General features: G+C 41.9%; 1 protein-coding gene across 4 annotated transcripts in view; it reads right to left on the reverse strand.

Annotated features, from left to right (window-relative positions):
- Window positions 1–17081, reverse strand: part of LOC127624352 (intersectin-2-like) — a 60411-nt gene that overhangs the window by 29213 nt on the left and 14117 nt on the right. For 3 of the 4 annotated variants that reach the window (XM_052099144.1, XM_052099147.1, XM_052099145.1), the window contains exons 2-7: window positions 10403–10463; window positions 5665–5757; window positions 5418–5481; window positions 3680–3843; window positions 3196–3387; window positions 2397–2457 (exon numbers count right to left, since the gene is read on the reverse strand). In XM_052099144.1, the coding sequence (XP_051955104.1) occupies window positions 2397–2457; window positions 3196–3387; window positions 3680–3843; window positions 5418–5481; window positions 5665–5757; window positions 10403–10409 (581 nt within the window). In that variant the 5' untranslated portion in view covers window positions 10410–10463. The remainder of the gene's footprint in view (window positions 1–2396; window positions 2458–3195; window positions 3388–3679; window positions 3844–5417; window positions 5482–5664; window positions 5758–10402; window positions 10464–17081) is intronic. The other variant, XM_052099146.1, reaches the window with a different exon arrangement.

Below are 17081 nucleotides of genomic sequence, written 5' to 3' on the forward strand. Positions count from 1 at the left end.
GGGCTTTAGATGCTCTGAGCAGCTCTTTGTCTGCTTTGGCGGACAGCGGAAAGAGAATGCCATCTCCAAAAAGGGGTTAGCTCATTCGGTTGTTGATGCTATCTCCCTAGCCTATCACCCCCATGCCGTGCCCCCGCCCCCGCGGGTTCGAGCACACTCTACGAAAAGTGTGGCATCCTCGTGGGCACTGGCACATGGTACCTCCCTAGCAGATATCTTGGGCTTGGCAACACCCAACACCTTTGCTAGGTTATACAACCTCAGGGTTGAGTCAGTCTCGTCCCGTGTTTTGACAGGTCCGAGCTGGTAGAACTCGCTAATACGGAACAACCGACCGGGTGTTCCGCTTGCACCTTGCGCCCTTCACCAAGCTGATCCAGTGTGCCTTCTTTCCCAGGTGAGCCAGCAAGCTCTCGCTTCCTGGATGCTCTTCCTCCCTAGCCCTCTGGCCGCTGATTCAGCGGAGGAATTTGCCACCAGACCCACCACGAGTCGAGTGCTCCGTGCTGGGCTTGGGCTCCACAGGCATTGTTCCCGCTTCAGGCAACTCCCGGTGACGTATTTTCCGCTGTACGTTACCCCGCTGGCAGGACCCGCATCTCCCTTGGGCAGTCCTTGCTGCCCCCAGGTCGCCATGTCTGTAGCGACAGGATCTACCATCACACCATGTCCACAGGTGGCTTGACAACCCCTGTGTGTTTTAGCCACAAGTTACCTCCCCAAGTCTGGGCAGGTCGTTGTCTCCGCAGAGCCTTTTCCCCCTGAAAGAATAGGAACGGGAAAGAATGCCTTCCCCGACGCATCTGTAGCGTTAAGATAGGCTGGCCGGCTGGCTCCCATACAAGTCATGTCACCTGTTCCCATACGGGTACTGGAAACTAAGAGCGGTATATGACACCTTTTATTGGGGGTGTTGGGGGGTATTACGTGCAGCCAACCCAGCTGCTTCTAGCACGCAACAGCCTGCTTGCAACTGGCTCAGCAGCCACGTAACACGGGTTAGTGCATGGCGTTTTGAAGTGGGACCCCTTGTGTCACTACAATCGACACAACGTCGAGTGAGTGGCAGAAGGGTAATGTCATGATTACTGTTGAAACCTCCATTCTCTGATGGAAGGAATGAGACGTTGTGTTCCCCTTGCCACGTCACTATCCCTACCACTGTAATGCACCGTAACCTTATTTTTGGCTCCTCAGTGAAAACCTGTCAGACATTCGCTTGCCCGCTCCCCTTTATACCCGTATGTCCAGGGGCGGGGCATGCAAATTATGTCTGCCAACTTGACATTGGCCTTTTCTCAAGTTCAGAGGTATGCAAGGCTCTCAGAAGAGATCCCTTGTGTCACTACAATCGATACAACATCTCATTGCTTCCATCGGGAACGGAGGTTACAACAGTAACATGATGATTTATACAATGGCATCTGACACTGAAAACTATTGATGTTTAATGATGCTACATCCAAGCAGCTAGGTGTTAATGTAAGTCCAAGATGACACAGAAACAAGTTACTGAGTGCACCTTTAAAAGTGACAGTTCAACCAAAATGTTTAATTACATTATGTCATCATGCACTATCATTTTCCATTATGTTGTTCCAAAATGTCTTTCTTCTGTGGAGAAAAAAGACTCAAAAGGAGATGTTAGATAGAATGTTAGAGACTGACAGTTTAAGTCACCATTTACACATAAATAGCGACTGATCCTGTCAATCCCTTAGATTCAGTCTAACATCAACTTTTATATTCCAGCAGGAAAAAGGTCATACAGTTTGGGACAACATAGTGGAGACAGAATTTTCCTTTTGGGTTAACTTAAATTATCCCTTTAAATTATTTTTATGCTAAATACAGACCATCTAGATCTTCAGGTAATTCCTGAAAGTTTTCAATTGTACTGCACTTTCAAATCCAGATATTGCATTTACATGCCAAATGTTTTATAAATACAAAAAAAAAGATATATTTTTGCAGCGATAATCATTACATCTCATATGTAGCGATAATCATTACAAACCCACAGGTATTAGTGGGTTAATTAACAGCTTCTGTACCAACATGTGGAGGCTGGATGGCACTCGGAGGAACCCTAACAAGATCTTGTTAAGATACGGGGAGACAACTGTGCTATTCAAGCACTCCATCAGCAAACACACTCTTATTTACTACAAACTTCCAGTACTAGCAAAACAACAGGATGTCTCAGAAGAGTTCAGTTCTACCCACTCATTTAAATCTGCAATAAGAAAACCACTGTCCTTTCAGCTCTGACAGAAACAAACAATGTGCCAACACACTCATACACATTCATGTAATGAATTTTACATAAAAATCCAATAGTAAAGAGAAACGTGGCCGTTTATGTGTATGTAGAATTCAGTAAGCATGTTTCTCACCTGCTAGAGCCAAGGTCCAACAGCGAGTGAGATTTACTCAAACCACTGGAAACTGGGAAAGCTGGAGAGGTAAGAGAAGAGAGAAAGAGAGAGAAAGATAATTGCTTAGGGTACTTTCACAATTTATTATGTAAGCAATTAGGCTCAATTCGCAAATGCAACATGTGATGATGTCTAATTTTCCTCTTTGCATGCTCAAAGCAATTATTAGAATATAATGCAATTAGAATAGCTGCTTGTCTCCAAATAAACTCTCTTAGAGCAACTTGCATTCTTTGCATCTCTTGCAATGCATCCACAGCAGATAAACACAACTGCCATTCTGTGTATGTAAAGTTTTACATACGTAAAGGTTTCTAAATGCAAAGGGACAAATGCTTCAATAATAAAAATTAAACTGGCATCTTCTCCTCCTGAGTTGTTACCTAGTATCAGTGATAAACAGCTGCTGCTAGAACTTGTGGCGATACTCACGTTATGACGCAATATAGCAAGGTTCGGATGCAAATTATACAATGTGAAAAGAGACATTCGAGGGCAGGGGAAGAGGGTTGGATTCAAATTTGGTATCGGACCATGAAATCAAATGAAGTGTGAAAGCAGTATTAAAATACAGATACATTTTGTGCTGTAGATGAGAGTCTCACTGCAGACATATTTGCTAGTAATTCATGCTGATACGTGTATCATCTAAAACTCAATTTTCCAGCATGCAAATTCTGCTCACTGTGCATTCAGCTTGGCCAGTGCAAAATGCTGGGTGTGCATAAATGCAGAATGGTGTGAGAGAGTGTGCTACCTGGTGTTGCTGTGAGGAGAGTTGCATTGCCATTGGGTAAGACTGGCACGCTGAGAGAATTGGGGATCTGAGGCAGGGCTCCTGATACCAGGGTGGGTGCAGAGACCAAAGCAGTCACTGCAGGGACTGCAGACATGGGTGTAAGGATGGGCATCACTGACATGGCAGAGAGATTTGACATTGAGCCCATTCCTGAAAATAAGGTATCAAATTAAATAAGTTCATTGAGATTTTCTAAATTCTAAAATGATTTTGATTGAAACAAATTTAATCTGTGTCATAGTATCAAAGTCATCTTAGTCTCAGCCGGTAGTTAAATTAACAAAGGGTAGTTAAATAAACACTGCTTAACATCTCCGTTTAGAGAAAAAAGAAAATACTTCGGGTTTGGAATGAAATGAAGGTGAGAAAATTATGACATAATTTAAATTTTTGGGTAAATATCTTGTCATTATGTAATCATCTTTTCTACCATCTTGCATACCAAAGCGTGATGATGACGTCATAATGGGGGAAGGTGTCTTCTTCATGATGACTGGTAGAGTGGAAGGGAGGGGCTGACCCTGCAACTGCAGTTTAATTAGCTTCATTGCGATGGAGAATTCCAATCTGCCCATCTTCCCATCCTTCCCCATATCCGCAAGAGCCCTGAAAGAAAGGAAGTTAGCAGCCATTGATGCTTTTTATCAAATCTGGCTTACAGAACACTAATTGCATTAGTCCCAGTGGAGCAGCCCAGATATAACTGTGTGACGACAGAGCAGTATTATTGTGATCTCAGTAGCACAGCTCAGATAGTAATCTGTTATGCTTCCAACATATCTATTTAATTAGGAATAAGAGAATGTTGGGAATTAGCATGGTGCAGAGAAGACAACTTGCTGTGTTATAAACTCAAATCAAAATCTGCATCCAGTCACAATAAATCGACATCCTGTTTGTGGACGAGCAACAGTGTTTACAAGTTGATTAAGCACAGACAGGAAGATGTTGCTTCAGGGAACCTCCACCCTCCAGAGGGGTATGTGTTTTCAAGCTCACACTGTACCACACACATCCACACTCACCACTCACACACATTTAAAAACAACCATTAAGGCACATGCAGTATACACAGGTGTAGTAAATCAGAGGCAAATACAAAGCACAGCCTTTTAGATATAATGTATGTACAATAGGGTCCATAAGTCTGACACCAGTAGTGAAAATTATTCTATTTTATTACAAAATGTGTAATTACTGCATACTAAATTTATATTATCAGCATAACAATTTGAGTGACAAGTTGAATTAGAAAATTAACATGAATTTCAGAATTTCTTAGCATTTGGTTTGTCCTAATTGCTTTAAAGGGTAACTAAACCCTAAACCAACTTTTTTTAGTTAATGATCTGTAAGCATGGGGCTTTATTAGTACTGGTCATTGATTCAAGTAATTTTTTTGACATTTGTGTATAAAGTGTTTTAATTTTACAATATATGGTGTAAAAACGTCTGCGTGCTGCCCTCTTCAGGTTGAACGGTGGCTACTGCAGTTGAATTTTCCTATTGGCTGTTGCGGTACTTCGTGACGTAAGCGGTGACAGCTGACGTAAGCAGGTTCCAGCTCACCACGCCAGATTCATGTACATGTGCTAACATCAGTTAATACATCATGAACTAACATGAACTAACATTATACTTTTAAAAATTAACATTAACTAAGATTAATAAATTCTGTAAAAATATATTGTTCATTTATGGTTCATAATAACTAATGCTTTTACTAAAGTTAACAAATGTAACCTTAGTATTAAAGTTTCTTAGTATTACCTTACCATTAATTCTTACGTCATATCTTTTATCAGTTTTAATTTTGTCAAAAATATACATTTATTTCCAGGTCAAGTTATATCCAGAGATTTTTTAATGTGGTTTCAGACTTTTGAACCTAATTTGTGAAAGTTTGCATTCTTACCTCACTATTTTTATATGCCACTTTGTCACTTAAACATTCACAAATGTGCATTCACAAATTAGTTTTGTGTGAAACCTTTACAGTAAGCATCACAACAACAGTCTTTGAGTGTTGAAAGCAGACTATATACATTACACAAAGAGTAAGGGAATGCAAGACAGAAGGGAAGACATAGGAAGGGCAAGGCAGTACACTGAATAACTGTTAGAAGAACTGGATCAAGTGTGTATTTACAGTTAGGGTGTGTATGTATGTGTACATTTACCAGATGTCAGCCAGGACTGCTGTAGGAAGGCCAGATTGCAGAAAGAACGTTCGTGCTTGATCTCCTAGGAAAAAATACAGCACACACAGTAATCTACAGTGCCATCAGAATGCATGTGTGCATGAAGCATACTGTACGTGTGTGTGTGTGTGTGTGTGTGTGTGTGTGTGTGTGTGTGTGTGTGTGTGTGTGTGTGTGTGTGTGTGTGTGTGTGTGTGTGTGTGTGTGTGTGTGTGTGTGTTCACACCTGACAAATAGCCCAGTTTGGGAGCCAGAGAGTCAAACTGTTTGTCATGTTTCCCTCTCTCTTCTGGAGTTATAGCCCAAATATTAAAACCACCTATGAAGTATAGAGAAAGAAAGAGAGTAATGTCATTTGAATCAGATGTTGTTCTTCATCTTTTTGGGTCTTAAAATTCCAAGCAGTTTTCTGTGAAAATCCATTATATTTAACGTTGCATAGACAAGGGCTATTGTCTTGTGAGTGTTCAAAGTATTATACTGTAGATGTTTGTTCAAGGAGGGCTCTAATGACTAATATTGGGATGATTTGGGCCTTCGTTGTTATTATTATTAATTATTTTAATTAATTACTTCTTTTTATAGGCAACATGCAAAAATCAATCAAAGATTTAAGTGGCCAATAACGACCTGCATTTTAAACAACATGCTTAATGTAGGACATTTTCAACACAGCTTTCATACAGAGTGCTGAAAACATGCATTTTCATACCTGCTGGTGCATTATTGCACTGATCTAAAGGGTAGAGACAGCAGTTGATTTGAGCAATGGACCTAAACACTTTCTTTACAAATTTAGCCCATTCATTAAAAAAAAACAACCCCATCTCATTTTATAACAAAAATAAACTATTTGTATGACCATGAAAAATTTAGAAACAACACTGATGTTTTGCAGCCAGAAAAAATTGCCTTAATGTAGTAATGAATAAATTAACTGGTTTTATTCAAGTCAAAGATATTTGCTTCAGTGAACTGATACTAACTCATTAGCATCCATGTTTTTATCTTTTATTATTGTTTCGCTTTCCTTGCAGAGTTGATCAGAGAGTATTGTAAACATGTCATCCAAAAGTCAAACATAACAAGACGTCCTCAAGTAGACCATATTTTCTAATCCTCAAACATGGACACACATGAAGGCTTTCAGCACAGGTCTGGCTCAATATAAGATCAGATTTAGAGACAAATTGCAGTAACTACAAAATCCACACTTTCTTTCTCAGTTTCAATGTTGGCATAGTTACTGACAATCAGATGCTTTGTAAGCTGATTTGCAGAAAAACATTTTGAATCTAGAATGAAATTACCAGCAAATAAATTTGCAGAATTCTAACCCAAGTCCCTGTTAGACAACAGATTTGATATACTGTATGTCAGTAGCTACCTTCTATGCAGTTCTGATGAAAATCATAAAATAGCACCAACCATTATAACATCTGCACATTTCCACTTTTAACATTGTATTGAAGGTCACACAGTTCCACAATCAGGTCCCCTAACAATGAATCATGGCAACAGAGTTAGTCTTGTGGGAATCAGAGAGTCTTCAGGTGCTTCTGAAGTATTCAGGTGCTCCTTTGGGAAAATGTAATCTCTACAGGCCACACACAGTGAAACACATTCTTAAGGTTTATTACTAATTCAAATGTTTCCCCATTTAAGCGTTAAGTGCAATTTTTTATTTATTTTTTTGGTTTTGAAAAGGCAGGTATGCTTTTTAAGGAATGTAAAGGAGCTTTTTCAGCTCAAATGAACATAATACAGAATCAACAGCAAATAACGATTAAAATACCAACTGACACACAATTTTTTACGGAAACATATTTATTTCTCTGTTGTGCACTTACAGGTTGATTAAACTGTGAACAGGCAACCCTTTCCAAACAGCGCTAAGACGATTAGCAACCACATAGGCTAGTAACAAACACATGCCCATACAAAGGTGAATGGAGTACACACAGACACAAAATAAGGACACATACAGTATATACACACGAAACATCAACAAGAAATGCATCTGGAAATGCATACCTCAGCCTATACAGTTTTAAAACCCCTGCCTAAATTCTGCACAACATTTTATGATTAGCATTTATTTGAGATTATTTTGTCTTTTTGGATTAATTTACATTCAAAGGTTCAAACCTGCAATCTCAATTTTGCCACCTTTCTGATGCTGCATTCAGCAAATGGGCAATTCTTGATTTCTTAAAGTAAGAGATGTAATGGCTGTAAAAGTAAGCTTAACAGTGAAACATTTTTGAAGCTTTACTTCAAGGCAACATAAAACAAACCAAAGACATCAAACACACACACTTTCTACCCAATAAATATAAATTGTGCAATGGTATGATTTTTTTAATAAAACTATACACAGGTCTGTGTCATTTTGTACATCTTAATGAACATTTAACATTTTGTTTTTCAATAATATAATATAATCCACAGTTATAGTACAATGTGTGGACTTTTCAGACAGCAGACCATAGGCAAAATTTCCAATTTATATCAATGTTAAATTAATGATCTATAGTGTGACGCTATCTGACCAGATTCAATATGGGACATATTGCGTCCCATATTGAATCGATACGGGATGCGTCATTTCATCTTTAAATACGGGGTGATCCTGTATTTTACGGGAACAAGTGGAAACCCTACTGACAGTGTAGCTTGTAGTACCATGTACCATGGAGTATTGATATTTTTCAATCACTTAGTAGTCAGTACCACAACTTTGTGTAAGGGTGTTCAACAAAGTGTTGAAAATATTCATAAAACCTTTCAGAATCTTTTGTGGTGTTTTAGCAAATATTTGACCTATTCCTAAATAATTAGGGAAGTAGTCATTTGCAAATTTTGCTGGGCGTGTTCTGTACAAACATTGTTCTGCATCTAGACAATGTGGGAATTCTGACAATTACTTTTTCACTAATTCATGTATTAATGTAATAACACACAGAAGGTCATGCATTACATTTATTTTAAAGAGAGTTTAAGCATTATGCTTCCTGTTGTGCTTAAGATAAAAACACCCTTGCACATGAAAAAATCTCGGGGGCTTTTGACTTTCATAAAGTGATAGCAAGAAGAGCAATATAAAAGACACTGTTTAATAAACAGTAAAGTTTATTACTTTACGGCTCTCCGTAGGCACGAGAGGACCACAAAAAGGTCCCATGAGAGAAAGAGGCGAGGTCTAGGAGGGTTCAGCCTCCTGGCGCCTCTCAGGAACCTGATGACCAGGTCATGATTACAAAGGGACTTACCTTGAACCACGTCGTGGTGTGCTGCTATGGTAGTTACGTAGACCTTGAGAGTGGAGGGGACAGCTGCCCATCCAACTTCTGTTGCAGGAAGGCAAGCACTGACCCGACTGCGCAGCTTTGGGGGTCTTCATTCCAGGAAGAACACCACTTAGCAAAGATACGGGAGTAGAGCTACCTTGTAGAAGGGGCTCTGGCCTGAGTGATCATGTTAACCACAGCAGGTGGTAGACCCGTTAGATCTGCTGCGTCCTGTCCAGGGACCAGACATGGAGATTCCAGAGGTCTGGGCATGGGTGCCAGAGGGTGCCCCGTCCCTGAGAAAGAAGGTCCTTCCTCAGGGGAACTCGCTAGGTAGAAGCTGTCGCGAGGAGTGTGAGGTCTGAGAACCAGGTCTGAGTGGGCCAGTACGGAGCCACGAGGGTGACCTGCTCCTCATCCTCCCTGACCTTGCACAAAACCTATGCAAGCAAGCTCACTGGGGGGAACGCATATTTGCGCAGCCCTCAGGTCCAGCTGTGTGCCAGCGCATCTGTGCCGAGGGGAGTCCCTGTCAAGGCATACCAGAGTGGGCAGTGGGAAGATTCTTGGGAGGCAAAAAGGTCTACCTGTGCCCTGCCGAATCGATTCCAAATCAGCTGGACCACCTGAGGGGGGAGTCTCCACTCACTTCTGAGCATTACCTGTCATGGCAGAGCATCTGCTGTGATGTTGCACGTGGCATGCAGCAACCTGAGCCACCGGTGATTCCAGAGGAGGTGCCGGCGGGTGAGTTGTGACATGAGACGGGAGCGTTAACCACCTTGGTGCCCTAGCTGGTCTTGGAGGCATCCGTCGTAATATGACGTGCCTGGACACTTTCTGTATAGGGACTCCTGCCTGCAAGAACGTAAGGTCGGTCCAAGGGCTGAAATGGCGCCGAGCTGCGGGCGTTAGAGCCACACGGTGTGGCAGTGTTCGTGACCGTCAGAGGCGGAGAGGTAATGACCACATCCAGGAAATGCACAGAGACGGAATGAAATCTTTAAAAGGCGTGACTGTGCACACACTTTTAGAGAAAATAAAGTCTTTCAGAAGCGCTGTCTAAGTGCCCAGGGTTGTAGTCTGCAGCAGAGTGCAGAGTGGAGAGAGACTGCTGGAAAGCACCGTAAATCCAACAACAACGCTCTTGAGAGGGACGGTGAATGAGTGAGCAGACAACATCAGCTTGCTGTAGTGCGACCGCTCGGCTCCGAAGAAGAAATCTGAATGAACTTGCACGCTGGCCTCCCTTTTATACCCGTAAGTTGGCCTTTTCTCAAAGATCTGAAGATGTTTTAGGCTCTCGAGATCAACCCCTAGTGTCACTTCATCAACACAACATCGAGTGAGTGACAGAAGGGGAACTATTCGTTATATAATCTGAGCTCAATAACACTCTACAACACCAGAACCTTTCACGTCCTTCTTATACTGTGCGATGCTGTTCTGATCAAATTCAGCACAAAAGCGAAATGAGCTGTCAGCTGAATTATTTTCCACACATAAAAAATTAAAGCAGAGAGAGAGACAGAGAGAGAGAGCGAGAGGGAGAGGGAGAGAGAGAGAGAGAGAGAGAGAGAGAGAGAGAGAGAGAAGGATGCAATGACCTCCTTGCTCCTTTAAAAGAAAATGCATGACCTTGCCACACAAACACATAAAGAACTGTGTTCTTACCATTCATGACTGCAGGTGGGATGTGAGTGACCCTCTGCTCGACTGGCTAGCTAATACTCATCTGTAGAAACACACACACACAGAGAGAGAGAGAGAGAGAGAGAGAGAGAGAGAGAGAGAGAGAGATTAGGTAGGTAAGGAGTTCAGAGTGATCTCACTGTGAAATCAGATGTAGCTAAAATCAATCTGTGCTTATCGAAATTTGAATCACTATCCACAGTGTCCAAAGCGGTAAGTGTTGTTGGGAGTATGGGCATGTGTGAGCTCCATTTTCCGGCTGTAATGTCCATGGAGGGGTGCTAAAAGTGAGTTCGTTCCACAAGACCAGGTAAAAACGTTGGAGCCAAGGCAAAATGTCTGATGGAGATGGTGCTTGTCAGTGAGTCGGCATAATGTGGCCGATCCTAGGGTACTGGAACTCTCTGAATCAACATGCTGACCTTCCGTTTGATCATGTTGAATTAGAAAGTTGAGGTTTTACAAACCTTTAGGAGCTACAGAGGACACATTCTTATAGGAAGAGAACAATTAGAGAGTATTAAGAATGGAAAAGGAGTGCTTTTAAAAAAAATGGACAAAGGGATCTCTCTTAGCCTCTCTTGACACTGTAATTTTGTTAATTGTTTCCATTCATCTTCCTCGTCATGCACATGCAGCATGCCACACAGCCTGCACAGCATCACACATTCACACACACATCGGTGATATTGATTGTGCCATAGCTTTTTCACTTAATGCAGTGTGAGTGTTTGTGCACACGTGTGTATACCTCCCTGTCTTCGCTCTAAAGCTCTTTCTGGGAAACTAGCCCTGTGTCTCACAGCTGAATTAAGTCAGTGCTCCATGGGCCAACTGAACAAACACAAGCTCAACTTAATTAAAGCTGAAGTGTTTCAAGCTCAATCTAAACATTTGCTGGAAAATTTGTGAGCTGCAGTTAAGGGGGGAGATCCAGAAAAGTGTAAATGGATGTGTTTTAATGTACAGCAATGCACTGATAATTATCAAAAAGTAGCTCATTAGCGAAACCTGATGACACAAGAAAACCGTGAATATGTACATGAGGAGATTACATCAGGCAGGATTGCCAGGTCTCTGTTACAAAACCAGCCCAATAGCCAATCAAAACTAGCCTAATAGCCAATCACAACTAGCCTAATAGCCTATAAAAATAGCCCAAAATCTATCCCAATAGCAAAACTCAAAATATGCCACTCCCAAACCTAATACGTAAACATTTTTAACAATTATTCCAGAATGCACCAATTTGAGAAATTTTCTGTGTGCTAAATTGGCCAATTAAGTCTAAAATATATTTCTATACAATGAACTCTGAGGTGGATCATCAATGCATCTGTATGTGTCATGTGATTTCAACTGGAATTTTCATATGAACATTTTATTCAAATATTTCATTCAAATATAAATCATACTTGAGATGCACAGATAACGTTTTAAGAAAATGAGTATGAATACCGATACTTTCTTTTTGATACTCACATGGAGCATAACTTCACTATTAATATCAAAATACAGGACACCATTGATTAGCAAGGTATCATAACATTAAAATAGCTGCTTTTTATGAAGTGTATTTTATTGGTTAAGCGATAATGAAACTTTAAAAATACTTAGTTTATTAAACACAGATACAATAACTATAGTAGTATTTTTATGTAAAACAAAGAGCTTTTAATAATTTCACTGCCCTTGGGTTAATCACATTTTCTCTTTTTCATTCAGTGCCAATGCACACACACACACACATCTGGTGCTGAGCAGTGTTGTTAGGTATGATGTTACAGAATTCAGATGGCTATAAGTGATAACGCTTCGTACCTCTTTCGTTTGATCAAAATAATCAGGCTCCTTTCATTTGGTTGGCAATCATGTGCATGCATAGTGTCAGACAGCAATCAAAAAAGAGGCAATCAGAGACAATAAGCGCACTCTCCAATGCCTTCCCTCTTCTAACGTTTTGATGTCTGTGGCTGTGAATCGTTTTGAAACATCTAAATGAATCAACCTTTGTTGAATGATCGCAAACTGCCCAGCGCTACTCGCAAGAGAGGAAAGTGCGCTCGAGAGAGTCTGTGTCTGCATGCACTCTGAGTATGTGCTCTATTTGCAAACACAATAGCAGCACTACACAGTTCTAGGCTTTTGCACATTGCATGGTCTATAAAAAGCCTATATGTTTTTTATAGGTAAGCCTATAAAAATATATGTAGTTTGAGCTGTCAGGTCAGATTTGGCATGAAATCTCTGGCTTATGTCATTCGCCTTGCGTCATAATGTCATGTCCATAAAGACAGAAAAGAGGAACCGGCTGTCACGTGTTTTGGCTAGGGAATCTATGGCTTTCAGTTCAGTCAGTCACACTCATTCCGTTCAGGACAACATTGCAGCAATCTGGATGGATGTATATATGTTATCCGTTTAGCAATGGTGTTTACGTGCTATGATGCTTGGATATGTTTTCTGGTAGGGTTGTTGAAGCATATATTGGTTGTCATGATTTTATGAATCAAATATTACTCATGTGTTAACATGTCGCGATGTATCTACGCTGTCCGGTGAATTTTCTGTAACATGTTTACTAACATGTATGACTTCTGAAATTAACTTGTAATTTTTATATTGCATAATTAAGCATATTATGTCTATGTTTAATAAAGTATATTTTATCCCCATCATTACTGAATCCAACTAGGTTGCTATTGTAATCTTCATTCCCTGATTGAGGGAACGAGCCATTGTGTCGAATGAAGCGACGCAAGGGGTCTTTCTTGAAGGCCTCGGTTACCTGAAGAACTTGAGAAAAGGCCAATGAGAAATTGGCAGACAGAATTTGCTTGTCCCTCACACGGACATACGGATATAAAAGGAGGGAATTGTGCATCTGTCCATTCAGGTTTTTCACTGAGGGGCCAAGAATAAGGTTCAGCCGTAACAGTGGCTCGGTTCAGCGTTGTGGCCAGGGGACAACGTCTCGTTTCCTCTATCAGGGAAAGAAGGTACAATAGTAACCTAGACGTTCCCTGTATGTTGTTGTGTCGAATGAAGCGACACTAGGGGTCCCTATTCAATCACGCCATGCACTGAACCGTGTACGTGAACTGCTGATGCTGGTGTGGGCAGGCAGTTGCATGCCAAGGCAGCAGGCTGTGTGAGGGGGGGGTTGCAAGGCCATTTAACGCTATAACACACATCGGGAAAGGCGTTCTTTTCCAAATACGTCACATAGGTTTTCAGGCCACATGTGGAAGTGGTGTGGTGGTAGATCCTACGTAGCGAGGGAGGAGTTGCTACAAACACAGTGACCGGGGGACAGAGGGGACTGCCCAAGGGAGACGCAGGTCCGCCAGCTGGGGGACCGTAGAAAATACACAAAGGGGGGATTAATCTGTGATGGCCAAACCCAAAGGGGGGATTCATCCGTGATGGCCAAACCCTGTGGAGCACCTATTCCAGTACAGGGTAGTTAGTACCCTTAAGGTGCGTGCACACTGCCAGCGACATCGCACGCGACAGCAACTCCATACCATTCATTTTCAATGCAAGCACAGCGACTTCCGGCGACACGAGCTGTCGCGACCATTGGCGACTAGATGTGGGCGTGTCCAGCGACGCGACAAAGTTGAGACAAGTTCAACTTTATTCAAATGAAGAGCGACTAACGGAAGCGACAGCCAATAGGAGAGAAGACGGGAGAGCTCACGTGATCCTTCTCTCTCTCTCAGCTCCTGCAGAAACGGAAAGATGGATGAAAGGCTAATTCTTGCTGTTAGAAATTTTCCAGTGCTCTATGATATGTCTCTTCCCACGTACAAGGACATTTTTAAGAAAAATACTGCGTGGAAAGGTGTATCTGAGATCACGGGGATTTTATGGACCCAGACAGACCGACATTTGCATTTTCGCCGCAGATAAACAGCCGATATGGCAAACAGCATGCCTTGTTTCTCATTCATCTTTGATATAAGGCATTTTATGTACTGATTCCATTTATATTTAGTCTTTTCCCTCCAAAATGTTTGTTTTTAGTGGCAAGAAAAGAGATTCGCTGTCAACAGCAATGGAATGACATCCGTGAATGTCATTTATAAACGTTACTAGGCAACCAGTAGTGGGAACACCCACTAGCGACTTCACCACCAGCCACTGGCGACCTGCAGCGACAAAGTCGCTGGAAGTGTGTACGCACCTTTAGTGGGTCTGGTCGGGAATTCCTCAGCTGAATTCACGGACCAGAGGGCTAGGGAGCAAAGACATCCAGGGAGCGTGAGTTTAGTGGACTCTCCTGGGAGAAAGAGTGCACATGATCGTCTCAGTGGAGGGGAAGGGCACTATGTGCAAGCGGAACACCCAGTCAGCCATTCCACATTACTGAGTTCTACGTGCTCGGACTTGAGAAAATACGGGAAATAAGCTCGACTGACTCTAGTGCCTCGAAGGGGGGTCTCTGAAGCCAGAAAAGGACCATGGAGAGATCCCATTAGGAAAACAGGCATGGCCTGGGAGGGTTCAGCCTCCAGGCGCCTCTAAGGAACCTGATGATCAGGTCGTGCTTCCCTAAGGACTTGCTGTCCACTGCATTGTGGTGAGCCGACATGGCGGCTACATAGACCTTCAAGGTGGAGGGGGGCCTCCCCTCCAGCCTCTCCTGCAGACATGAGAGCACTGACCCGACTGCGCATCTCTGCGGGTCTTCAGATCGGGAAGAACACCAAATCGTGAACAAGCCACAATTTTGGGTGTGAAGCTGCCTGGTAGAGGGAGCTCTGGCTTGGTTGATCATGTCTACGACAGCAGGTGGTAGGCCACATGGATCTTCCGCACCCCGTCCAAGGGCCAGACATGGAGGTTCCAGAAGTCTGGGTGTGGATGCCAGAGGGTGCCCCGTCCATGAGAAAGAAGGTCCCTTCTCGGGGGAATCTGCCAGGGAGGTTCTGTCGCGAGGAGAATAAGATCCGAGAACCAAGTCAGAGTGCGCCAATAGGGGGCCACTAGGGTGACATGTTCCTTTTCCTCCCTGGCCTTGCACTGCACCTGTGCATGTAGGCTCATTGGGGTAAATGTGCATTTGCGCAGCCCCCTGGGCCAGCTGTGTGACAGTGCATCTGTTCCTAGGGAAGACTCTGTTAGGGAGTACCAGAGCGGGCAGTGGGAGGTCTCTTGGGAAGCAAACAGGTCCACCTGCGGAAAGACGTCTTTAAAAAGACTCGTCTTTAAAAAGACTTTCAACGCCAATTTGTATATTCTTTTAGAGCAAATATACTCTTTTACAGGTCTATTTGCTCTTTAAGGAAATGCCGTCAAAGCGCTCAGGCGTGTGGACTGCAATGCTCTTAGAGGCGAGTGGAACAGAAGTGGAACACCAGCTTGCTGAACACACAAAACCGGCTCTGAAGCAAAAATCTGAAAGGACAGATGCACGATTCCCTCCTTTTATACCCGTATGTCCAGGGGAGGGACATGCAAATTTTGTCTGCCAATTTCTCATTGGCCTTTTCTCAAGTTCAGAAGTAACCGAGGCCTTCAAGAAAGACCCCTAGTGTCACTTCATTCAACAAACGTCGAGTGAGCGACAGACAGGGAACTTGTTTTATGTTTACTGTGTTATAGTGTGCATTGCAAAGACATACTGTAGTAGTATTATGGTTCACTTGTATTATCAACTGAGGCTGTACAAAATATAACATAAAAATAACAAAGTCTTCCATTGAACTCATATCAGCCATATCGTGAGTTTCACCTCTTAAATTGATAAGCGTAGTACAATACAAACATTAAGAGTAGATAAAACAATTGAATAATCATATTAAAATATACTGGTAATTGGTGGTGGTTGAGGACAGTCCCCAGTTCTCTAGCGCTTTGAGTGTCAGAAAAGCACTATAAGTATAAAATAAATTCATTCAAAATATGTAAATGAGAGTGTTATTTTATCTTCATCAAAGCAAGTCATATTTCAGTTCTAAATGTTTAATCGTATAACATAAAATCAACATGAATATTGCACGTTGTGACTCCTGCTCTGAATATCTACCAGTCATGATCACACACAGGCGATGTCCAGTTAAGCTCAAATGATGAGATTCATCCGCCAGAAGGGCAGTGCTGAAAAATGACTGATGTAAAGTGTTCTTTCGCAAATTGCAGATGTTGCAAGAGAGCACAAAGTTATGCATTGCAGCTTTCATTCATTTTTCATTATTCATTAGTCTGTTGCATGTTCACTCGAGAACCTGCGTTGTTTAGCACTTAAATTTATTCAAGGGTGAGTAAATTATGACTGAATTTTCATTTTTGGGTAAAATATTCCTTTATTCCTGTTTAACATTTTATAACCGTTAGACAAAAATAAGCATATTAAGGGATTAACATGATCTTGCAAGTTTTCAATTTAAAACTGTGCATGTAAATGTACTTATTGTCACTGACCTGTAGTTTAGTGCATTATATCTCACCTGTACATGAACTTTCTTCTACCAACAAGCTGAACTGTAAACCAGAGATCCTATAGGTAAACAAAGATCACCAGTGTGAGAAATGTTCATGTGGACAAACACTAAAATAAGTTGGGAGGTGCAACAATTTAGCCAATGACTTCAGAGTTTGATATCTCTGTTTACGATAAGCAAAGTCTAGATTGTCTTGAAAGAAGGTTCGTGAT

Source organism: Xyrauchen texanus, chromosome 30 (assembly GCF_025860055.1).
Source record: "Xyrauchen texanus isolate HMW12.3.18 chromosome 30, RBS_HiC_50CHRs, whole genome shotgun sequence".
NCBI lineage: Eukaryota > Metazoa > Chordata > Actinopteri > Cypriniformes > Catostomidae > Xyrauchen > Xyrauchen texanus.